Source organism: Micropterus dolomieu, linkage group LG20 (genome assembly GCF_021292245.1).
Source record: "Micropterus dolomieu isolate WLL.071019.BEF.003 ecotype Adirondacks linkage group LG20, ASM2129224v1, whole genome shotgun sequence".
NCBI classification, from domain to species: Eukaryota; Metazoa; Chordata; class Actinopteri; order Centrarchiformes; family Centrarchidae; genus Micropterus; species Micropterus dolomieu.
The window spans coordinates 27,518,793-27,545,089 of record NC_060169.1 but is presented as its reverse complement, the minus strand read 5'-3'; the positions used below and the strand labels follow the sequence as shown (position 1 = coordinate 27,545,089).

The window sequence follows — 26,297 nt, the reverse complement described above, 5'->3', positions numbered from 1 at the left end:
AATAACTGCAGGGAGAAAATTGGCTGTGCGGCAGAAGTACTAAGTGAGTGCAGGGAAATTACACTGACATGATGCTTTCATAGGAATGAAAATCCTTACCTATAACCAGAATCTGAATGATGTTGTCTCCTCTCTTGTTTACTTTGGAAAGCGAATGATTCCTCACAGAGTAAACACAGCTGTAGCTTCCACTCTGATTAAGGCCAACTCTGGATAAGATGAAGGTGGTATCAGTTTGATCTGGCTTCTGGATCTTTTCAGTGATTCCAATGTCATCCTTACATAAATAAACATGGACCGTTGTGGCTTTCTTGGAACCAAATGTGCTGCAGGTTACATAAAGGTCACTGTTCTCACTTATGGTTTTGTGTTGGGCCAGGATCCTCGCAGGGAAAATGTCTGTAACATTGAATTGTTGAAAGAGAGACAGACATCATATTGATAAATAACACATTGCAAAACAATCGCACTAAGAATGCAACACACATATGTGCTCGAAAACTCACCATTAGTTTGGCTTGTGACCTGATTTGCAATAGCACCTTGAAGGGAGAAGAAGTACATTTAATCTCTTTAGAATTGCACGCAAGGGTTCACTCAATTATAAATACAAAATGATTAGATAGTTAAACATATCAGTTTGTCAATGTACTTACACAGAAGAACGGTGATTATGTTCATGATTATAAGCAATGTAACAACTTGTGAAACCCTGTACAGGCACCTATCAAGTTCTTATGTACACCTACAGACAGCTAAAAGAGTAAACGAGCAGAAATGATAATGAACCACTTCCTGTGCATTCTGTGTTGTCGTGTGACATCTGACAACTTTCGTTCCTAAATTAAACATCAGGATTAAAAAATTGTTCATGCACGCTTTTACTGAGCAAATTCTATGAAGTACTTGTTGATCATCACACAAAAGGATACATCAGAAAATATTCACTGATGCCATTTAGAAGCTTATTCATTCAGTACAAGGGCGCAAGTATGGTTTCAGCATTGGAAAGCATGCATATTACGTGGAGTGGTCTGGGGTTATTGATCATTTTTGTGTTCCTGATTTCTGGTGATTTCTTTCTGCATCAGTCTATGGTGGAAATATCTTTATCTATATTTATGTAAAGGGAAACTCTGGTGGTGGGACACATTTCAAAATGTAAAAATAAAATGGAATATAAAGCACTTAGGCTCTCAGGCATTCTGTATTCATATATGTATGTCACTGATAAATTAATTGTTTTTACTTATTTTTAAACTCCTGGACTTTAACAGCTCTGCAGTAATACTGATAATTTTTTGTGATATTTCTATTGTAATTCTTTATAGCGTATTTATATTTATTTATAGTAACAGGCCGATGACAGCTAAAATGGACCATCATATAAAATGAGCCAAATAAGGATGGAGCTTCATAACGCTCTAAAATTTTACAGCCAGTCACAATTACTGATCTTACATTATAACTACAACTAGCTGACATGTAGAAACAGTTTTGATTAGTCTGAAGTTTCTATGCTGGAGAGGGGAAGAGTGTTACAGAAAGTATATTATAGCAATTATAAGTAGGCTTAGTAACGTAATGATGTTTTGCGTGGCTGTTTCAAATAAATAGGTTGAAATATGTAAAGAAACGTTGATTTTTGTGAAAATAAGCATTTTAGGTGTTTTTTTAAGTCGCTAAATTAGCAAGCTAAAAAGGGCCACTTGCACACACAGAAGTTACATAGAAACAGATGGTGCAAAACAGGTTCCTAGCTCTATACATATACTGTATATTCATGCAAAACCTAAACAAATTTTACTTTACACACAAAACCGACACAGAAGAACAATGTGCAGAAACACACACAAATACAACATGATCAGTTAATTTTTAAATGCATTTTTCAATGAAATAATTGTTCAACTTTTGACTGCATTACATGTATTTATGGTGTTGTTACTGTGGCAAACCCCCAAAGACAATTATGTTTGTTTCCTGCTGAAATTAAAATGATTTCAGCTAAAATTACGGTGTTGTTCTGTCTTTACATTTCATCTCATAATTCCAAAACAACTATACCTTATAACATTTTTTAACAAATAATTATTTAAGAGACCTATGCTAATTTATAAATAAATATAATTAGATCTCATGCATAGATTGTTAAATGGTCTTATAAGTCATTTGCCAAAAAGTGGCCCATTTAGCTGACTCCACCCTACTATAGCCTAGTGTTTTTGTAAGGTAGTCTCCCCTACGTAGGGATGGTGAGAGAAGGTCCGTCCATATAATGACTTCATACTAAATGGTGCGCGACAATAGCATAGCTTAGCAACAATTTGAGAGCGTTTTACGCCACAGCAAACTTAAACACCAACATACTGTGTGAAAGCAGCCACAGCAACTACACAGTCAACAACAGGAACTAATGCATGAGAACCGAAGGGAGATGAAGAGTCATAGGCATAATATTACAAGAATAAGGTCATAAGCTAATAATGTAAATTTACATTTACATTTATTCATTTAGCTGACGCTTTTATACAAAGCGACTTACAATTGCTAGACATGTCAGGGGTCGCACGACTCTCGAGCAACTACGGGTTAAGTGTCTTGCACAGGGACACATTGGTGGATGTATCACAGTGGATTCGAATGGTCTCTCACTCCAAAGGCATGTGTCTTATCCACTGCACCATCACCACCCCACAAAATAAAATAATAAAATAAAAATCGACCTGTCCTATGTGCCTACTCTGCTGTACATTAGCCTTTAGTTATATATTCTATTATATATTATTATTAAGTTATTTCTGTGCTGATTTGGTAGAATCCCCCGTCTGACAGACACAGAACCAGCTGTTTGGGACTGTAGCCTACTGGTGAGACAGGAGCGCTGCTCTTCTTTGGAGGTGGAAACCAGAAACTAACTGAAAACACCTCTGATCAGGCATAACTGCCACCATAAATCCACACAAATGTTAATTGCAGCTCACAGCCGCTTCAGCAGGAGGCATTCTGGAGCAGTTAGACAGTCCGTAACAGAGAAAAGGTAACTCTAGTGAGAAGGATGCGGAGACAGCAGCGACACAGAGCTACCAGGCAGAGGAAAAACCCCCTACTGCAGTCCATATCCATTTTGCCTTTTGGATCATGTTATTCTCACGCTAATTTTTGGCTGACTGTGTAGCCTACCATATGCATTAGAAACTGATGGACAGTTCCCTATTGCTAGGGACAATTCAGTAGTCGCTGGATATTGGTAGGGACATGTCCCTAATTCAACATCCTTGCCATACATCATTCACTATCTGTTTGGGAGAACTCCTGTGCTCCGTCCTGCAAATCAGCCACACATGAGTTCTAAGTAAGCTTTAATTGAATTCATTAGCCAGGGGTTGCTTATCAGATGAGAGCTAATACAGAAAGCCTATCTGTTATTCCCTGCCAGCATTCAATTAATAAGGGCTGAATTTTCCTGTAATCATATAGCTCGCCATCTGCTCTGGTTTGTAGTTGAATAATAATAATTAAACTGTGACATACTGACAATCAGACCCCAAGCAGGACGCTTAGGCTACTCTTTCAGCAAAGTCTCACTAAGTCTCACTTCTTGCATAGCAGCTGATGAAATATAAAGCCAAATCTCAAAATATGTCATACCATGCATGCATGTTTCTGTTACATATCCACAGGTCTTTAAGTGTGGAGATTCTGTGTTTTTAGTGGCTTGGCAGCATATTTTAAGAAAAAGGGATAATTTCACTCTTAGCATAGCATGAGACCTGGGGTGTTAGCACTGAGCTATTAAGAGGCAGTGCAGACCCCATAAGATGAGAGCAGAAAATTGTATTTTGGCCAAGAGGAATGAATAGATGAAGAAGAGAGAGGAATCCAATCAGGTCCTTCATCACTTGCTCTCTAAATCGATTGTAATTCAATAAGCTAAGTTAGCTCCAAGGGGGCACAGAGGATGTGGAACTGAGAAATAAACAGATACTTGGTGGCCTACTTGAAATTGAATCTACATCCCACAGCTTTTGATTCCAGTATTTGTTCAGAGAAACCACAGATACAATAGGTTCACCTTTACATAACTATTTTAAAGATTTATTTACAGACATATGCGAGTAAAACTTGTATTTATATGTTTTTTCTCTTCGCACATCAAAATACTTTCAGGGTAATTAGCCAATTTGCATGGTCAAATAAATTCTAGATGACTTTTTCTCAAGTCACCTAGTCCAGAAGGTCATGCTATGCAGATTAAACAGCGGTTCTCGTTATGCACTGAAAGCATAAAGTACCAGTATAACTTTTCACAACATTTTACGCCTGGGAATAAGATACAACAGAGATCATGACAAACTGGGTGACATATCCCCTTAACTGCAGTAGCAAGGAATTACCACATGATGTCACTCTTTAAACTCATCAACATCCTTGCTTGGTTCTTACAAATCCATGTTAAATACTGAAAATGTTAAATATGAATGTAAAACAGTTTGGACTGTTCTCCATAAACACACATATTTTTGGCATGGCGCTCAATATGGACCAAATGTTTGAGCTTCCTAGTAGCATAATATTTGCATTTGTGAATGTATGTACATACTTATTTAATAAGAAATTAGGTGAGTAAAGTTCCCTATTCAGTTTACCCATTATTTATTCATCCAGATTACTTTACTTTGATTCTGCAAGAGTGTTTCCATGTCATTAAAGATTATATTGCCATTTCCTGCAGAATTATTTTGTACACAATGAAATGACTAACCACCATCGTCATTGCCATTGTTTGTTCTCAGAAGAAACCACTAAACCACTTTGTCAAACAAAAATCATCTACCAGTAATCTGTCTGTGAAAAAGCAGTCACTAAATCATATGCATCAACATTTGGCAGGCACAGTCATCCTTCCTTCTTGACTTTGGATCCCTTCTAGATTTCCTCTGTCCAAGCCATGGTGAGAATCTTGTATGTAACGAATAGTTCAACAGTAGTGTTGTTAAACTGATTCAAATGTCCTCCACAAGTAATAGAGGCTGGAGGAAGAGGCCAGCTGTACCCAGGATGCACACGAGGACAAAAACCCACAGGAAGATCCTGTCGACAACCATGGCAACGTACTTCCAGTCATCCTGAACCTGTGAGAGGATCACAGCAAAATCATTGTCAGTGGCATGGTGAAATTGTTGTAGTTTCATTTTTAGCAAAATGGTTTAAAAGCTGTAGTTTAAAATGCTTTTGTGATTGTGAGCACTCACCTCTTTTGCTTCATTCTGTAGCCTCATGTTCTCTGCTATGTATTTGACACTCTCGATCGCCTCCCTGACCTCAGGGGAGAGCGGCAACAGTGACATGATTCCTCCATCCAGAGACTCGGAGCTGGAGCACCGACTCCCCCCTCCGGCCCCAACAGCACTGCCTCCAGTCAGTGGCCCTAGGCTACCCAGCCCTCCACTCCCACCCCCGGAGTCTGCAGGCAGTTTGCTGGATCGCTGGTGCCAGCCACAGCTGCAGCGGCCCTCACAGCATAAAAACGCGGAGCCTGCACCTTTGGCCGGGTCTCCACTTAAGTTATTGAGGTTGGAGAGCTCTGTGTTGTTGAAAAGCCGTTGGCGGTTTGTCAGACTGGACACCACGCTGGAGGCCAGGGCCTGAGGTTTGTGCTGCTTCTGCAAAGTACTTGACGAATGAATGGCACAGGGCCTTGAATGCATGGTCTTAACACTGCCAGGCACTGTCACCTGCCCGGGGTCCCTCTCTGGCCTAGTCATGAACATCACCCTGGGCAGCAGTCCCAAGAACACAGTCCGCACCCAGCAGGGCATAGTGTGGGTCTTTGGTGTGCGGTAGTGGACGTTTAACACGAAAACAGTGATGACAATAGAGAGGGTGACAAAGATCATGGTGAAGAGGAGGTACTCGCCAATCAAGGGGATGACTAGTGAGGTGGAGGGGATGGTCTCTGTTATAACGAGGAGGAAGACAGTTAAAGACAGCAGGACGGAGATACACAGAGTGACTTTCTCACCACAATCAGACGGCAGGTAGAAGACAAGCACGGTGAGGAAGGAGATGAGGAGGCAGGGGATGATCATGTTGATGGTGTAGAAAAGTGGCAGACGGCGGATGTACAAAGAATAAGTGATATCCGTGTAGATTTCCTCACAGCAGTTGTACTTTATGTCATGTTTGTAACCGGGGGCATCGATGATCGTCCACTCGCCGCTCTCCCAGAAGTCCTTGAGGTTGATGGTTGAGCCAATTAGCACCAGATCGATCTTGGCCTTGTCATATGTCCAGGAGCCAAACTTCATGGTGCAGTTTTGGTAGTCGAAGGGGAAGTAAGTGACGTCAATCTTGCAGGAGCTCTTGAATATAGCTGGAGGGATCCAGGTAACATCACCATTGTAACGAAGCAGGGCCTTTGTTTTGTCATCTACCTGGAAATCTCCAACTGCACTGTAGAGAGAGAGAAAGACAGAAAGAGTAAGACAGCAAAAGAGGAAGACAGAGGGAATGTTAAAGACAACTGATTTGATTGAAGGATATAATCAATTGACCTTAGTGTCATGGAGATATTAAAAAAAAAGAGGCTTTGTAGTTTCAGTAAAGTGCACCCTCCGATGTTCCTTATAAAGTCCCTTAAGAATATGCAAAGCAAAAAAAATACCCAAGTGGATACTGATATGGCTTGTCATTGTTCGGCAAACCCTTAACATAAATGCAGCCAGCAATCAATGAAAATGCTGAGCCAGGTTTTTAATTTGTTGTTGCACTCACTTGTTGTATAGCACAATGTCTGGCTTCCATATCCTGTTGGACGGCACTCGGATAAACTCAACGCCTCCAAATTCTTTTGGATTCCATCTGAGTTTGTAGTCATTCCAGATCTAAAAAGCAAAACAGAGTAATTCATTTATATATATAAAAAAAAAAAAAAAAAAAAACAAGGCAGAAAAATTACAATGTCAGACAAAACTTTGCTACAATAAGCTAATAAGGTTACAATTTTAAAGTAAATGTGAGAATGAACAAGGCCCTACTGTCTGTATGCATGATGAAACTGGTTTTGAATCCTACAGAATCAGGTCACAAATCAAGTTGGTTAATCTTAACCAAATGTAACAGCTCAATGAAGGCCCTATTTATTCATCCATTTCTGTAATCATGAACGTATCATCCATTGCTGATTCAAATACATAAATACATAAACAATATAAATACCTACAAAATACAATAGAAAATATCATCAAAGCAGCAATGCTAGTGGCTCAGAGACACTGTACATAGTCACAGTAGTGGTTTGAGCTAAACGCTAACATGAGCATGATAACATGCATCTTAGTTTAGCTTCTTAACATACATGTGTTAGCTGTAAACACTAAGTACCATGAGGCTGATTTGAATGTCATTGTATTAAAAAGTATTGGACAAATTAAGAAATTCACCCGTTGATGAAAGGTTAAGGGATTACCATAAATTTTCACAATTCATAGTGAGGGGTCCGGATTGTCTGTAACCAATGTCACAGTACTCATCCAGTAGTTCAGACATTTTACCACAAATATCCACCTCATGATGGCACTAAGGGAACAGATATAACAGCAGGAGGGTACCAGTTGTTTCCTCCTGGTGATTATCTACTGACTGATTTTAAACGCATTCTCTTGTAAAATGTCCCTCACTAAAGCAATGAGAAGCCGTCATTTCCACCCGTGCCATATAAACAGTGTATGTAGTCTGAGAGGAGAGAAGAATGGACCACAGTTTACAGTATGTTTTGACCTTTTTGTTTTTGTGCCTCTCCTGAGGACAGCCTCGTAAAGCAACAATGCTAAAGCAACCTCAGAGAGCTGTAAAAATGTCACTTAATTAAAAAGCAGTACGTCTCTAGAGTGCATTGAAAACATTTTGGATGGCCAGCAGGGGAAATGTACCTCACCCAGTTGTTTGTACGTTGCTTAGAGAGACTCAAAAAAAAAAGAGATGATATTAAAATAAGTGAACTCTCACCACCAACTAGCAATTACAGCTCAACCCTTTAGCATGAAAATCTCTCCAGCACCGATGAGTATTCGCGCAGCATTTGTAATGTGGGTCCTGGAGACCTGCCCCACCTCATCTGATTCAAAACTGGTTCACTGCACTATGCATCATGGCAACAGAGAAACCATGAGGGATGAAGTAAATGACAAAACCATCAAGTCATCCTGCATGTATGAACACTATCTATTTTTGTTGTCAGCTTGTTCTATGTGATTATGAAAAACATTTGAGGTTAATTGTGGTTTAATCTTTCTGGTTCAGTATGTTGCCGATGCTTAGAGGTTTCAGTCACAGTGTCGAATTGAACATTATGGACTTTGGCAAGTTCCAAGATAAATTCCAGACCACTGTCAAATTATTTCAAGCACATTATAAAATTTAATAAATAAAATCTCAGTGCATTTGGCTTATAGGATTTTTTTTCTTCTTAAAAAACGGCATAGAAGGATCAATGTGTTTAAAAAGCTTCCTTCCATGAATAATTCAACTTGTCAGTCTAGCCCAAAAGAATAATGAATGACAGAAAGCTGGATCCATACTTGATGCCCTTGCTTAAGGTCTATTTGCGCAGTCATGCACCATAAACTTACATGTCTCAGCCACAGATTTGTCTCCATGATCTGATTGACTTCATCCTGAGAACAGAGAAAAAAAACAATAAATGTTAACATTTTTAAGCTAAAACAAGGAGGAATACTGTCACTGCCACTCATCCAATTCACCACTGAGGATTGTTTGTGTGCTGTCTGCGAGTTCAGACCTCTGCGTATCCCAGACAAGAGGATTATGAGAGGCACACCTGAGTCCTTCACGCTTGGAGCATTATACACATGGCATCTGGAGCCAGGCGGTCGCAGCACAGCCTTAACTTTTAGTCTAACAACTCAGTAGTAAAGCTAAAGCAGAGGGACAAAGGGGGAGGGTGAAAGACTGCGTGGGTCAGGTTTGTGTGTGACTTGACCGTGCATGAACCAATTTCATGACCCAGTGCATAACATTAACCATTCATGTTACCATTTAATATCCAGGAGAGGTTCCACATTGCTGGTAAGTACAGGTGGACAGAAGGCCGCAGGACAATCTTTATTGAATCGTCTTTGGGAAAATGATGATTTTTAAGCACTTTGATGGCTAAGGTGCACATCCTGTGCCTTTTCACCAAATCAGTCAGAAAGCAGAGACACAAAAGAAGTGCAGTTGTTCTGGATCAGATCTCTGGGTTTGTGAGTTTTTCAGCGGTAACAATGCAGGCATAGCACCTTTTCATGAGGTACTGTATCCTAGGAACATGGACTCCAAACCATACTGCCACTTGTTCTGAAACCCTCAAGCAAAGAGTCTGTTATGGATCCCTGATTGTGAGATGTTGTGTGAGCCAGCTCGGCCGATGAGCTGTTGATGGTCTAAAATAACTCACACAGCTCTGCTGTAATTGGTGTAGGCTGACCAATGCCAATTACATCTGGGTTAGGTGCACCAGGTGTTGGGGTTGAATAAAAGTCATTCATCAGCAGGATCTCCACAGCCTGCTATATCACCAGAGTTAAGGAGAGTCTAAGAAAATATCCTTTATCTTTTTGTCATCTCTAGATCCAGACAGGGCTTCAATACCTATCTAGCTCTTCAGTGAAAGAAAAAAAAAGATTGTCTGTGCACAGGCAAATGAAAACAGATTGAGATGGGCTGTTAGACCCCACATTATTCATTTAAAGTGTATGTTCTGTATAGCCTCCTACTGCATACGAAGTGAAATACTTTTATACATTTGGCTGCTAAAATACTTTTTAATAGAACATTACAATTTAAAGAAATTGTTTGCCATTTTATGTAATACCCCTCAGCCTTACATATGTCCCTTAAATATGAAGCTGCTGCCAGGGGATGGTTGGCATGGCTTAGCACAAAGACTGCAAACAGGGGGAAACAGCTAGCCTGGGTCTACCATCACCCCTAAAGCTCACTAATTAACTCATTATGTGTCATTTGTTTAATGCATACAAAAAGTGTGAAATTTGCAGAGGGACTGATGTGAGAGAATTTAACATATCCAAGGCTGTTCATTTGGTGAATGAAGCTGTCCTCCCTGTCCAAAATGGGCCTTTTTACTTAATTATTGATATCCGCTCCTGAGTCAAGAGAGACAGCCTTCTGTCTGCCCCACCAATTTGCAGTCACCAAGCTCCAAAAAAACCTGCCACTAAATCCAGAGCTGCTCATCTGAAGTGGCAGTGATTGAGGTTGCCTAAGTTGAGAGGTACTCAGACAGCTGACATTTCCCATCTTGTCTTGGCCAGACTAACAGCCACATTGCCCCTCTTTTCATCTTGTTCTCTCCTCGGGATTATAAACCAGGGGCTACTGTGCACTGGCAGTAACTCAGGTGTCTTTGATGGCGTCTCCTAAAACTTTGCCGTCTAAAGCCTACAAATTGACACACAACCTATTTCTTCGTATTTAATGCTGTCTTTATGTTACTCTCAGGTCATGACTGAACAGAGTGATACATGTTTGATTGTGGTGAAGTAGCAGCCCATAACTCAAATGTACTATGGACATCATCACTTGTCACAGAAAAGAAATGTTACTTACCACTTTGACCAATTGTGACATGGACACCTCAAACTGTACAATGACTGGGTCTGTCACATTTTCCACTGGTCGTATGTACTGGTTGTAGTTGGAGAATATCCCAGAGAAGAGCTTGTGCTCTGCATCTGAACAGGAGCCTCCTGGATAACAGCAAAGGGTCAGAATGGATCTGTCATTGCATTGTGGTTTAGTTGTATAGTGCTTACGATGTGACTAACAGTCAGATGATTGTTTCTTAGTTCACATCAATCCAGGGGAGCATATTTCAGTACCAAGATTAGAACTAGAGCATTACCTTCAAGTTATCCTGCTGTGCTGATTTATTTTCCTCTGTGTAAAGAATACTAATTGGCACCATTACAAATACGTTCATCCCTTTAAATGAATGATAACACTAGCCTACAGTCATCAGCTGGAATTGCCAGAATGTTTGTATAAAATGTAGGATTTAACTGTGAGAATATTTTGTTCACACATTATTATTTCAAATGCCTGTTTTTTAATTGCTAATTTTGTACAGGGAACAACACATTTTTCATCATTAGTTGTGCCAATAGTATTAAACACATCCTTGAAAAGCAACAAGTCAGTAACAAGATATAATGTTAAAGCAATACCTGGCAGAAGAATCAGAAGGAGGGACCATGTGGGCAAAATCGAGCAAAAATTGGGTTTCATCCTGTTTCAAATGACGAATCCTGGGTCAGTGGCAGCAGCACTCCACGGAGCAGACAGGAGGAGAAAGTGGGAAGAGTGAAAGCGCGTCTGCAGCTGCAGAGAGCACCAGAGAGCAGAGAGGGGGGGGGCAGAGCCACACCGAGAAACACAGTCATGGAGGCACAATGCACTGCAAAAAATGCTCAACCTACAGTGACCAAATCTGATAAAACGGCTACAAATCACACCTTTAATTGATATTGTGTAGCTCCTTTAGACTGGACGAGTCTGCTTTCTAATAATAGTCTACACACTGTCACCACAGCTTCCTCTTTAAGTCTATAAACACTTCCATCCGTTTAAAGACCCTAAAAAAATATTTTCTCAATCAACTTCTAACTATGAGTGATGGGAACCCACATGAATCATAAAATTTTGCCAAAGTTAGAACAATTTGTTTGATAGATGTAGCCAATTTGTTGGGGGGGCTCCACAGGAGAAAGCTTACGTTGTGTACTTTCATGCACCAATCAAGATTTAGCAGCATCTGAGTCAGAATCTGATGGTGGGCTGTTTGGTTACCATCAATCAAATCTGCTCAAATGCTATTCTCACAGTCTTGATGAAGCAGATAAACTGAGTTTTTGAGTGTTAAACACTTAACAAATAATACTTAACTGTGTTTTTAATGTTGATTGTTGTTTATCTAGTCATAAATATGTACTGGTACAAAGAAACACTTAAAATTTAAAGCCATATTTTCGGGGTTTAAACTAAATCCATTCAAGTCTGTTGCATGAAGACAAATTTGCACCTAGGTTGTGCAGAGTGAACATCGCTCATTGACAGTGAACATGGACCCAGGTGGTGTTCACGCATATTTCCCCCTCACAGCGTAGATGTCCATATTAAATCACCAAACAGTGTTCAGTTCATCAGAAAAGACCAATAGCCAATGTGTGCCATTGGGTTGGGTGGCCCTCAGTTGGGTGACCCCTCCTTGATTGATTCTTTATTGACTTTCATTTTCACATAATATCCTGTGGGTGTTTTTTTATTTCAAAATATGCCAATATCTGTCAGTAAACCACTTTCAATTTAGAAAATACACTGACTTCTTTCATTTATGTATTTATTTATAAGGCCAATGCACATTATGCAACGTTTTTGTTATTTGTGTCAGTGTTAGCCAGAGGGCTCATTTTCAGCTACAGTCCTTTTAGAGACCAAGAAGTTGCATTCCTTTTTTCTTTCTTGTCATTGTCATTTTCATTTCTTTGCAGGATGGCCCAGTGGTTTGACAGTTCTATCCCTCTGCAGGATGAAGTGGAGGTCTACCATCACCAACGATGCTGTTTGGTGTCCGACCATACAGTGAGGCAAGGGAAAAGAGAATTGCCCCCATGGGGGATTAATACAGGATTACATGACCTAGAAAAAAAAAAAGAATGTTAATATGACCTTCAGAGATTTTTTTATTGTCCCAGACAGTGCAGAATGAAAACACAAGTTGTTTCAATACTGACACATTAAAGCTAATAAGACTATCGTTAGTAACATACAGCTTCTAAACATATCATGTTGTAAAGGTAGTATTTATATAGATAGATAATTTATAGATAAATGTATAAAAATAGATTTATTTATTTGGAGTGAATCATGTCATTTCGACTGAACACACATTCTCGAGGACTAAATTATGATGCTGGGAAAGCTTGCTTATGTGGCAGGACAATTCTCAGAACAATGGTTCCATGCATATCTTATTGGGGAGTAATGACAAAAGGTTATTTATGGGACCTTCCACCGCGTGTTGACGCCGAATCCTCCCTCTTTGTTTGGAGCAGACGATGGACTGTTGACGGATATGCTGTGGCACTGACTTTTCACTGGTGACAGTATGCTATCAGGTGAAATCCTGTGAATGAGCTTGAGAACTGTAAACAGAGATTTAAGTAAGGCCGTCCATGAACATTGATGCTGATTGCTTTAAATGAATGTCTCACAAAAAAACCCAACAGTCTGCAGAATTTCTAACGAGCCCACTCAGCACTGTTTATTGAGCAGTAAATGTGTGTGGGTGAAGGTTCAGTTCGGAATGTGCGTTTTGTGAAGTATCATTTATGTGTGCCCATCAGTAAAGGCACAATCGAATGGCCATAAGATTACAGTGTCTGAAGCAAATACATGGTGTTTTTTCTTCTTCACAGCTTTTTTAAAGCATTAAAGATTTTGCTTAAGAGAATGTGTTAGGTCTATGGCTGTATAACTATGGCTAAAGCACTGGTCCTCAAGGTTCTGTAATCAAGATCAGCTCCATCTCCAACAGTTTTGTTGTGTCAACATTTATTTTTTTGCCAGATCATACATTCTCACATTTCAGGTGAAGTCTATGGGATGAATTGGCACATCTTCAGCAAACGTACTGGCTCTGAGTGCAAACTTTATCACCGGTAACATAGATTAACTTAGCACTTTGGCAAGACCCCTGACAATTTAAAGACTTTATTATGAGTTTCATACATTTAATCAAACTGAAATAGGACACACATTTATCTTTATTATTCATTCTTTAATCACACATCACATTTCAATAACATGATAATATAACTTATACACAAATAAGGAGTCAACCAACATCTGACAGCAGCCAGACGTTTCTCATATCTCCATCATAGGGTATATTTCTTCAACAGCTCAGCATACTTCAGTGCAGTGAAAGCTACATTCAGTCCAGTTCTGCAGCTGCCCTTTGTTGACATGAAGGGAAATGACCTCATTGCAACAATGCCAAATTTGGTCCCTTGCAGATGTACCATTTCCTTAAAATATTGGGGCTGTAGATGGTTGTGTTGCTGTAGACCACGTGGTTTTGATTATTAGGAGATATTTTATATTCTATCTTGCACAAAGATCCTGTCTGTTCCACTGATGTACACAATAAGTGGTTACCAGTTCCCTTCTTGGTGGTGTTTGCACAGACGATGTTGCTGTTAGTGCTTTTTGACCCCACCATTATGGTACTACAGGGTTAAATGAATGCCAAAAAGACTTTGCAACTATGACTGGCCTGCTGGCTGTCTTCTTCGTTGCCCATCATATGCGAGGAGTTTCTGAGCTGGGCTGTTGGTTGGGAGTAATCTGAGTCTGGAAAAGAGGCTGAAGAAATAAGCCCAGGGTGCCCACCACACATACTATGATAAAGATCCACAGGAACATACGATCCACCACCATAGCCACATACTTCCAGTCCTCTATCACCTGCAAAAATACAGAAATCAGATGAGTCAGTGTGCATGTTTTTGTCACAACAAACCTTACACAGGCGTTTATTATAATAAACCAGCAGTATTGCAGAGCCAAATAATCCTGTGTCAGTGTCGTCTGCGGACGCTGCCACGCCTCTGTGCAGCCACTCGGGGGCAGAGCGTGTAACTGAATGAATGAATAAATGAAATAAATGTGTGAGGGTGATTCACTTTATGGATCGAGGCTCTCTGCATCCAAACAAACTGTAAAACTCAGATAACACATCTTACATACGTGCTGTAAATATGTCTTGCAGTCAATTGTGTTTGCTAGCGCTTGAATTGGAAGAAATTAGAACGTACAGTGTTCTTTAATATACTTTTTCATACATTTTCATCATCAACTCATAACAATAACATTGCTTTGTATAGGTAATCAAATTCTTTGGATGCTGACTGAGTAATATTTGAACGGAAACACAGTTAAGTTTTACCTCTGTTAGGACCGTCTCCATATTGCTGAGATCTACAAGGAAATAGCTATTGACCCTTTAACCCCATTTTTAGTGCTGTCCTTGGTAGCATTTGAAATGAGTCATTTCTCATTCCTGGTTCCCTCTTTATTTTATTGATTTATCAGAGAAAGCAACTGATTACACAGCCTGACTTCAAGTTGCTCGGTCACAGTCACTATATAAGGTTAGTGGTATTCAGTCACAGAACATGCAGTAAATCATGTCAATACAAAAACCTTTGATCTAGTTTATTGGAAATAGAATAGATGGAGGAGGAAGGCACTGACAGTGGAGTGGATTGTTTTGATGGTAAAATATTTCAACTCTAAACTTAGAAAAATTATGTTAGCTGCAAACTTTAACTTTATAACAAGATAAACACATGAAAATGTAGTTTCCAATTATGTTGTCATATAATGTGATTGATGTTGGACACACAATATCTTCATGTTTTCTGTTTATCTCTCTTTTATCTCATATCTGTGGGAAGCAAATATCCTTTTATAGCACTGTATAGATGGAATAATAACTTAAAACATTTAGTTTAAATGTGTATACATACACTTTGATCATCATCATCTCCCATCATGTGCTCTGCCACAAAGCGCACCCCATTCACCGCCTCCTGGACATCAGCAGCCCAATCTGAGTTGCTTCTCTGCTGGAGGTCCTGGATAGAAGTGAAACCAGTGGGAAGGTAATCACTGGAGCGCAAATCTGCTTTCCTGTTGGAGTGGCCCAGTGAAGGAGCTACATTTTTGTGCCCTGGGGTGGAGAAGGCAGAGTCAGAAGACAGCAGGGCAGAAGACGACATGGTGATACCTGTTTTGGATGCAACTGGGTAACCCAAGTCCAAAATGGCTCTCCTCGCCCGAAGGCACCGCTGCTGGCGAAGTCTCTGGCTTGAAGAGTTATTGTGAGGGCGTCTCATGAAGAGTAAGGCTGGCAGTTTGACAAGAAATATCAGCTTGACCCACGAAGGCATGGTGTGGGTGCTGGGAGAGCGGTGGTGCACATTGAGCACGCACACACTGGTGATGATGGAGAAGGTCACTAGCACCATGGTGAACATCAGGTACTTGCCGATCAGGGGCACATCCAGTGAGGTAGGAGGAACAATCTTTGAGATTAAAAGCAAGAACACAGTGAGAGCCAAGAGGACGGAGATGCAGAGGGTCATCTTCTCCCCGCAGTCTGAAGGTAAGTAGAAGACCAGAATGGCCAGAGAGGTGATCAACACACAGGGAATGATGAGGTTGATGGTGTAGAAAAGGGGCTTCCTCTTGATGATGAAGTCATACGTGAGGTCCACATAGGTTGGATCCAGAGGGTTGACAGTCCGTCTGCCTGGCAGCGCCAATATATCCCACTCCCCACTGGGAGTAAAATCATCCATACTAGCCACCTCGGACTTCAAGATCAGGTCGATCTCTGTGTGGTCATATGTCCAAGAGCGGAACTTGAGGGTGCAGTTCTGCAGGTCAAAGGGAAAATGCTTGACCTCTATCTTACAGGCGCTTTTGTAGATGGCTGGAGGAAGCCAGTTGATGCTGCCATTGAAAAGAACAATGGCATTGGTGAAGACTGTTACCTCATAGGTACCATCAGCGCTACAAGAAGAGGAAGAAAGAGAAAGAAAACTTTAGAGAGTGTGTGTGAATCAATCTCGGAGGAGTGTGTTATCAATACTGCAATCATGATGAAGATAAGAAGAAAGCTATTCATGCTGAAAATTTGTACTGTTTTTTTTAGTATAGTTAAATCAATATGAAGACCCAAAGGACAGACTGAAACACTCATCATATATAAACTCGGTAGAGGCTTCAGGAAATCAAATGGGAAAGACATTTATGGTGAACAGAACAGAAACCATCTTAATTCTCACATGTCTAAATATAATCTAAATATAAGTTTTCCATCCAAAAATATAGGTTTAACCTTACAGAGAAAACATTTAAATCTTTAATACAAACACTGCACACAAGCAAGTCAAATCTCTCTGTAACATAACAGTCGTGATGCTTACTTGTTGTACAGGACAATATCTGGGAGCCAGATGTGTCTGGAGGGAATACGCAGCTTGTCGATACCTTCATACTTCGCAGGGTCCCATGATAACCTGTAATCCACCCAGTGCTGGAGAGACAGAGAGAGCTGACTTCCACACACTGTCCCAAGAGCAGCCCATTTCTAATTACATGCTTCATTATCAGTGAAATATGTTTAGAGCACAATTACAGAAGCAGTTTGTTCCACATTCAGAGAGGAGGAATAGATATGGTTTAATTCAAGGGGAAAGGACAATTAAAAAGACACAGGTTGGCTATGAGTATATGGCTCTGAGCTTCATCGCACTTACCTGAGTGAGCCAGACGTTTGTGGTCATGATCTGTTCTCTTTCATTCTGGAAATGTGCAATTGAGGTGAAGATTACCATCAGAACAGTTTTCATGACAATTGACTCAGAAAGTTTTTTCCCCCAAATGTTATAAGCATATATTAGCTAGATCTTGAACACTGATTTAAGCAATGGGTTGTTCAACGGTGATTCCCAATTAGGGGTATTGGTTGGGAATCACTGCCAGTGTCCTGGGGCAGTGGAAAGATTCTGGAGTAGGTGATTTAAAGAAACATTCAAATATATGCACACAGTATATGTGTGAAAGAGGAAAATACAAAGCAGAATAGGATTACAAATGTTGTGATGCTGACCTTTAGTATATTTGCAATAACCAGTAAACTACCAACTAAATAAAAAGACTGACTGCACTGTACATAACCTACCACCATCCTGAGTCAGTTAACATCTCACCATTGCAACTGAGATTGCATGAAACCAAGTTAGCAAGTGAGCAGAGAAGTTGGCATTGTTGGCTAAATGTAGTTGATAAGCGGCTGGAATAAGCATGTACTGTAGCAATGGATACATACTGAACAAGTAGCTAAAATTATACATAAACGGTTGAAACAATTAGCTAAAACAGTGCATAAATGGCCACACGGAGTGGTTGCTATATGAATGTAACAATGAATGAACTACCACTTTGACTGGACTGTTCCAGCAACTAACACCTACTTTCTGACTCCTGCAACTTTTATTGCAAAGTAGATGTTATCAGGATTTGAGGACAGAGTTGTAACACCAACTTCAGATGAACCTTCCTGCTTACTGTACTGAGGTCACTAACTGCCTTTAAATCGCCCTCTCTTCTCAGATTGCTTGTTAACATGTTTGTGGCATTGTCAACACAATGCCACGATACATACACTTCTAATAAAGTGATACCAAATGCCATTTACTTCAAGGGGTAAAATGCAAACTCATAAACTGAGGCTGTGAATGAGTCTTGCTGCCTTGGTCTGCAGCTGGGAGGAGCCTCCACTGTAAATCAGAGGAGAGCCTCTATCACTATGGCTAAAACAGCTTTATGGCCCCTTTTAATCCAATGTGCTGAAGTTTCAATCTGGACATGACAGAGGCAGAGATCACAGCTGACCAGATCTATCCTCTACTTCATCCATCCGTTTAGAGCTACGGCTTCTCTGCGCAGGCTGGTTTGTAATTTACTGCTTTCTCAAAGCTTTGTGGCTCTTGCTCTGCCTTTTCTTTCATGCTCTTCATTTCACTCTTTCTTTTCCTGTCTCCTTCTTTGTCTCCCCAGCACATATCCTCTCACACACATACATATACACACACATAAATAAATACACACACATTCCCATGGTGAGCAGAGGTATTTGGTGCCTTACCACGCTGATGAGCTGAGCAAGAGACACTTGCAGCTTCACTGTGACTCTCTCTGTCCTGTTGACAGCCGGGCGGATGAGCGGATTGTAGCGATTCTTTCCCAGCAAATAGTTCATGAGACGCTCCTCGGAGTCAGCACAGCTGCTACCTGGTGACCGAATTTTATAATGATTATTTTTAGGCACATGTATTGTAAACACAACCGAATATCACACGAAATATTGAGAACATTAGACCTAGTGTTCCATGGAGAGAGACTATCTGTTGAACAAAGCTTATCAGCTCATTAGGCCATGGACATGCTGCGACTTTGTAAAAGTTGATGGATACTGTAAGCTGTAAGCTGAGGTGTTAAGATATGGTTTATTCCTTATTTGCAAAACCGTGTTTCTTAACTGCTGAGTTGGTTGTTTAAAGCCAATACATTCACCTGTCACACTGAACTATTTTTGAAATTGAGGATGGAGCTGTTTGGAGTGAGATGTCATTGTCTAAGTAAACTGGAGTGATTTCCCACTACAGTCCAAATAGAGATTAATACTGTTTTCCTTTCTGACCATTCTGGGGATTGAGACCAGAGACTCCAAGTCTTTATAACAACTTAAAACATGGTCAGCTTGAGTGTTTAATAAAAGTGTAGTGTTTAGTGAATGATGATACTGGACAATTTAGTTGAACCCTGCTGTGTTTTACGTTTAAACTCATTGAAATGGAAGTTAGAGCATATTTAGCCTCCATAATGTATTTCACAGTGAAACATACTATGTGGACGGGGTATAATTAAATCTGATTTTTCAGAAGCGGTTGGATTACATAAAATGGGCGTAGCTTGTCAAACATGATTCGTGAGCCATAGAGGACCATTGGCCTCCAGCCACTCCTTCCTCAACAAATTAGATCTCATCCATGGCCTCTGTAAACAAAGATTTTGCAAAATGATATAAGCATGAGAGTATAATCAGGAAAATGTACTTAAAAGCATTAAAAGTAAAAAATACTAGATTATTTTTAATTATTTTGTATCAGAGCGCAACTAAGGATTATTTTCATTATGGATTAATCTGCTGATTATTTTCTCCCTTAATCCATTTTTGAAATTTTGAAAATAGTGAAAAATGCCATCACAATTACCTATTTGTAAAGTAACTAGTAACTTAAGCTGTCAGATAAATGTTCACTGTGACTCTCTGGTTGACAGCCCAAAGTAAAAAGTACAATATCTCTCTCTGTGATGTAGTGGAGTAGAAGTAGAAGTAGAAAATGGTATGAAAAGTACAGGTACCTAAAATTTGTACTTGTAATGTCTGCCACTGCACAAACTACACATATAACTTTTTCTTAAGGGAAACAGCAGCTGTCACTTAAGAAATCCAGGGATGGCTGTGTTGTGGAAATTATATTGAAATGTTATGAAGTCCCCAAAGTCATTTTCAAATAAGTAATTACATTTGGGAGAAGGACAGATCATTTCACAGCATGTTAATAATTCTGCTTTTGCCTAAAGCCAAACCATTGGACGTATCTTTCGAATGAGAATACGTTACGAATACCAACACTTACACTGCACCACCTTCCCTCCATCCCTGATAAATGATGCCCATATCAGGGGTGAAGACAAGCCTGAATGAAACTGATGATCTGTGCTTCTCATCTGGAGCAGAATAAATACATGTAGCACTAACTCCTCCATTTTCTTTGCATGCAGCTGGTTATTAATGCCTCCACATGGTGTGGAGTAGCTGAGTTGGCTTACTTGTGGGAACACACCAATGAGGTGAGGCTCTCACTGATGGGCCCATTGAAGAAGAATCGCTGCCGTTGTCAGAGTGATATTCATGGCGGCAGAACCTCAGAGATTCATCTCATGGGCCTTTTGTGAAGCTATGTGATGATGCAGTGTAAGTAGGAACACTGTTAGACTTTCCAACTCCAGTGATTATTAAACTGTGTGTGTCATTATCGGCCCACAGACTCCTGGAGCTTTGCAGGGTGTGGCATACTGACAGTCTAGCCCCACGGATTAGAGCATGCTGCCATAACTGTGACTTTGTCAGTCATTTGCCTGAGGTCCCATCCAACACAGTCAGGCCTCCACAGCCCTCTTTAACAGATGGTGTGTTGTCAAAGCCCTCGGAGACCCGAGTCAAACAAGCTCTGCCTTCCCCAGGGGTGAAGGCCACTGGCAAGCCAACCCAAACTTGTGATTACTTGCTGTGAACTGCCAGTTGTGGGTGTATGTTTGTGTAGAATTAATGTGTAAAATGAGCAGCGTCACAAGTGTTAGTGGTGGCATTACAATGATTGGGAGTGAGGTCAGGCGTGTTAATGCAATGCTAGAGTCAGCCATTGTGGAGTTGATAAGGTCACTCCACACAACACACTGAAAAACATTATTCTACCAAAATGTATAGTTGGAGACCCAAGACCATAATGAAGTGTGTGAATGAAACAAAACATGGGGCAAAGGTTGAGTGACATGTCAAAAAGTATAAGCACAGGTCTTTTACCCCTATTCTATTTCCTTTATATTCCACTTCTTAGTGATATGATGAACAGTATTCATAAGATTAGGGCATAATCAAGCCTTCTTTGTATTTTTCTTCATCCTTTTTATTTGGAAAACATTAGAAAGCTTTGTCTGTGACACACATGAGGATTTATCACTTAAATGACATGTTTTCTAATTGAATAGACTTATCCTGAAAGTGTAAACTTTTAAGTCCCATTGATCTCACCAAACAAACCCACTTGATCATGTTAAACAGTGATCTTGGATAAGTAAAAGAAATAAGTATGGTGAGCACAAAGGTTTCCTGAAATTGTTGTCATGTTATAGGTTTAGGAAGCTGTTTCTAACATCTAGTCTACTTCTCACTTGTATATGATGCCTACTGGTTGTGACCCAACACTATATATCCCAAACCTTCATATGAGTGCTGATTTGGTGACAACAGGCCACATTTGATAGCAGACTGACTCATCAAATGTGATGAGATACTGTGTTGAAATACAGTAAGCAATCGTATCAACCGTAGGCTATATCTCAGCTGAACTTGCAAAAATTAAAATGTGTTTTTGCTGTTCAAGCATGTTTTTAAATTGATATTAAAATGAACTAAGACTTTTTAAGTAAACTATCTGTGTTATGAAGTTCAAGCTATGCAACTGAGCCACTGCACTGAAAACTTCGCTTAAAAGCTGCGTTTCAGCTTTGGGACTGTAAAAGAAAGACGATCACTTCTCGGCACAGAGGCACTTCCACCCTTGTAAATTTGGCGCTGACACACAGATCCAAACACATGCCAGAAAGTATTAGGTTATGTCACAGAACGTAAAGAAAGACACACTTACAGTGAATCAACGAGAAAAAGTAAGCGAGGATGGAGACAGCCCTAGTCATTTTTTCGGCACCATCTGATCCTTGGGGGTTGCCAGTGATGAAGCCTCGACGCTGCGGTGTTCAGCGCTCTTCCTCTCGGACATGCCGGACTCTATACGCTCAAGGTTCAGACACTTAACAGCACTGTGCTGACGCCCTCGAGATCATTTACGATGGCGAGATCTGTTGATCCGTCTAAGTGCTACTTTCCAACCATCCGCCCCATAAAATTCACAGAGTCCTCTCCGGGCAAACGAGTCTTTACGCTCCGTCAACGCGCAGCAGCCTGCCCTGGTGCGCCGCTCTCTCCGTGCCAAGCAAGTCCCGCAGGTCCTGTACCCGGGCTGTGATCAGCGAAGTTTACACCAGCTTAGAAGCTGTTTTAGATGGTAGGCTACATAGGCTATGATGTACCTCTGAATACTTTATTCACTGATTTTTTTTAAATTGAAAGGGAAAAGTGGGTTTATTAATTTCTTAACATATATCCTACTTTTACACTTTTTGATTGTGGAGAGGGCACGCCTGAATGTGAGGGAATGGGCTACTATGCAGTCCCTGCACTTAGTCTGACTAGGCTATTTATTTTTTTGACCTCTGCTGCACTCATACCCTAATGAATGATTGTGTATGGAATTCAACATTTGTTTTTAAATTTTATTTGTGTATTTTTGTTGGGACTGCACACAATTAAAAGATATTGCACCAGAGTTAGCTGGCAGCTAATTTGGATCTGTTGTCCCTGGGCAGGCAGACAAAAACAACCACAGAACAGTACATACACACATAAAACAGCAAAGTATTAAAGTCCATCAGTGTGAGATAATTATTAGCATCAATACAATAAATACAAGGCAATCATTGGGGGTGGGACTTTGTGCTGACTATGGCCAGAGCCTGAGGCTGGTTTTAAACACCACAAAGCTTCCTGAGTGATTTCTGTGGGTATGGGATTCCACTTCCCCACTACTTTAAAGCAGATTGACCAAAGGCTGTCCTCCTCAAGGTACCCAGCCACCCAAATGCTCTAGTAATGTGGCACTGCCACTGCCGGGATAGGCCAGGCATCCTCCACCGAGGGACTGTGACATTATGAATCATTTTAAACATTAGACATGCATCAAAATAAAATAAGTTATCAAAATTGAGAACATTTTATTTTTTTCAGAAATTACAGATATAATAATCCCATGGCCTTACATCTAGTAGCTTACAGTTAATATTTGTATATAGAGTGAGTACACAGGTTTGGGTGTAGTCAAACCTGCCTGTGACCAGGTTGTTATGCAGTAAGACAGATGGGGAAAAATCACAGTGGGTACGAAAAGCTTTGCTGGATACAGCGACAACTGGTGCATCTTCATATATCTTCCTATATCTTCCTATACCACAGAAACGACACTCAATAGGCCTACTCATAATTACAACATGTACACCTGTTTATATACATATATATAGAAGGCTGTACTTAAAGTAGAAGTTTTATTCTGTTTCCTCGACAACCTATCTGGCCCTAATTCTCTTCGCACCAACAAACATTAGTTGACGATCCTGGTGACTTGGGATCATTTGCTTAGCTCACAGTGCTTTGGTGTGGCTAACAGAGGACAATAAATTATTCTCTGGTCCTGGATGTGAGATTTAGTGAGGTGAGGTCCGGTCAGACCAGAGCAGTGCAATCTTAGCGTAGCAGATTTACAGTCGTCATGCTGTTTAAAGCCTCATTATATGGCCAGTAAAGGAACTGTATCAGGCATGAAGAGTATTCCCAAGGACTAATCTGGGGTTATAAATTTGAAATCCAAAGACTTCTATCCTGAATCTTTGAGAGCAGATCAATTGGAGCTGATTAGGTTCTGACCCTCACTTGCTATTTATCAGGTCGAAGGGGACAGGGCCATGTTCTGCACTGTTCGCTAATTTGTCTGACATGTGTCAGACATATTGTTTATGCAGAGGAAAAATGCTTTCATAAATATCAAGGCAACATTGTGTTTTAAAATCCAGATGCAGAAAGATACTACGTTGGACCTATAGAGAAGACAAGATGAACTAGCTCTTTCTTAGATGCTTCAATAGAAAGGCATTATGAAATGAGGATCGTGCCATTTTCGCTATCAATTTCTGATTTTACACAGAACTACCGTTTTTCTCTCAATAAGTTAATATACAGTTTATTATGATATAAATATCAACATATAATGCTGTAAATACAAATTTTAAAAGAAAGAAGCTTTTAATAAATCTTTTTAAAGTGCCTGAATTAATCCATCATTGTAACCCTAACCCTTAAAGAAGCGAGGGTCAGTGCACATGTGTGTCGTTTTTGTCTACATAAATTCTAAACAGTCCCGAATTACGAGCAGTTGTCCCAACTCCTGTACGGTTTGTCCCGAAAATTAGAATTCAGGACACGAGTTTTAATTATAGCCCAATGAAACATTAAATACTGATCGTTGTTTAGTTCTCTTGCATTGCACATTTTGTCAACAGCGTTGTTATAGCCACAAAGTAACACTCGTGTTCTTTTCCCCATTTGTATTGTTGTGGTTAGTAGGAGTTACTGTCGCGACTCACGAGGACAGGGAAAGTGTAGCTTCAGGCAGTCACGGTGGAGAGACAGGTGACTTCATGAACAAAAATAATTAATTTAATTTGCCACTGAAGCACCCCCCCCCCCACACACACATTATATTTTATGGTAAGCAGCCACACTAACTATTTGAGAGAATCAAGTGAGATGTTGGTGGCTCTCTTTTATTAACCCCTGTAACGAGGCCCTGGGGAAAAATTATGTGCAAGCTTTCCTTTTTCATCAAGAAAGTGCAACATTTCAAAGGTTTAAACACCACTAATCAAAAGCCAAGCCACAAAAAGGTAAGCCTTGTCGCCACACAATTCACTATCATAGCACTTTAATACAAAAATATATCAGGCATTTATTGTCACATCTTTTTTTTACCCATGAACAGCATGGCTCAATGGATGGCAATGTTAGTCTATGTGGTGGATGTTCCACCACATAGACTAACATTGAAATATCTCAACAATTGGATGGACTGCTGTTAAATTTGATACCCCCACAGGATGAAGTATAATCGATTTGGAGATTTTGAATTTTCATGTGACATAATGTTTAATTGTACTTGGTGTTTAGTCCTAATTAGCAAATGTTAGCATGCTAACACGCTAAACTAAAATGGTAATCATGTTAAACAGTTCACAGACGGACTTCACCCAAACAAACGGGGCTCAGAAATGTTAGCTGCGCACATACAGCATGTGGTGCGGTCCACACATGATTTACGTGAATGACTAATCATTCATGCAGCACACCTGGACGCACCACCGCTCACTGAACAGATCTCTGCCTCACTGCCACAGATAACTGTCTCCACCTGCTGGCATGTAAAGCCGTCTGCTACCAGCGCTGTTCCACAGACTTCTATTCCTGTCATCATCACGCATGGACCAGTAAACCGAAATGTGCACATCCCACACAGAAATATTAGTAATCTCTTAAGGATTAGGACAACTGCACCAACTCCAGCACCCAGAACAAACTAATTTAAAATGGCTCTAATGCAACTAACTTTTTAAATATGGCCACTTCTTTTAACTTCAAACAACATGTCAAAGGGCAAACACATAACCGTGGTCATTCACTGGACTTGGTTTTTACCCTGGGTGTCAGCATTTCCTCTGTGGAATTAGTGGACATGACCATATCTGACCACAGATGTATTGTTTTTAGCTGTGATTCGCCTGTTACTCATGCCGCCTCACCAAGCTCTGTGTGTTCTCGCATCTTTAATGAACAAAGTGTTTCAAAGTTTTGCGCATTCTTTCAGAGCCAAAGCCAACACCTGTCTGATTCCAACACCAACAATCTGGTCGATAACTTCAATCATATCTGCTTGTCGTCACTAAATATTACTGCCCCTCTAAAGGTTAGGCCTACGTCTAAAGCTAGTAAGAAACCCTGGATAAATGACAGCATTCGCAGCCTCAAAAGGGAATGCAGGAAAGCAGAGCGCAGATGGAAAAAATCCAGTCTCCAAGTCCATTACCTCAGTCTGAAGGATTTATTAATTAACTACAATAACATGGTTAAGGAT

General features: G+C 40.3%; 2 protein-coding genes across 3 annotated transcripts; both read right to left on the bottom strand.

The window, feature by feature from the left end:
- Positions 1 to 4,790: 4,790 nt before the first annotated feature.
- chrna3 (cholinergic receptor, nicotinic, alpha 3) lies at positions 4,791 to 10,668 on the bottom strand. Of its 2 annotated transcripts, XM_046032586.1 has the most exons (6): positions 10,633 to 10,668; positions 8,634 to 8,678; positions 6,778 to 6,887; positions 5,453 to 6,456; positions 5,256 to 5,416; positions 4,791 to 5,135 (listed from the first exon to the last, which is right to left on the bottom strand). In XM_046032586.1, the coding sequence occupies exons 1-6, from the start codon at positions 10,651 to 10,653 to the stop codon at positions 5,007 to 5,009; spliced, it is 1,470 nt and encodes a 489-aa protein (XP_045888542.1). In that variant the 5' UTR covers positions 10,654 to 10,668; the 3' UTR covers positions 4,791 to 5,006. The 2 variants fall into 2 exon arrangements, with proteins under 2 accessions (XP_045888542.1, XP_045888541.1); XM_046032585.1 differs by having other exon boundaries at positions 5,256 to 6,456.
- A 2,950-nt stretch (positions 10,669 to 13,618) lies between these two features.
- Positions 13,619 to 22,429, bottom strand: chrnb4 (cholinergic receptor, nicotinic, beta 4 (neuronal)). The gene is given in 7 exon segments (XM_046033175.1): positions 13,619 to 14,550; positions 15,615 to 16,662; positions 17,079 to 17,188; positions 17,412 to 17,456; positions 18,803 to 18,948; positions 22,152 to 22,223; positions 22,226 to 22,429. Coding segments are annotated over 7 exon segments (1,644 nt in total). The 5' UTR covers positions 22,284 to 22,429; the 3' UTR covers positions 13,619 to 14,385.
- Positions 22,430 to 26,297: the final 3,868 nt, after the last annotated feature.

Bases quoted from the DNA above. Each gene is read 5' to 3' on its own strand.
- chrna3 (XM_046032585.1), bottom strand. From the start codon at position 10,653: ATGTCACAATTGGTCAAAGTG. The intron at 8,679-10,632 runs GTAAGTAACATT...CTCTGTTCTCAG, and splicing joins TGTCACAATTGGTCAAAGTG to GATGAAGTCAATCAGATCAT. The intron at 5,136-5,255 runs GTGAGTGCTCAC...ATCCTCTCACAG, and splicing joins TACAGAATGAAGCAAAAGAG to GTTCAGGATGACTGGAAGTA.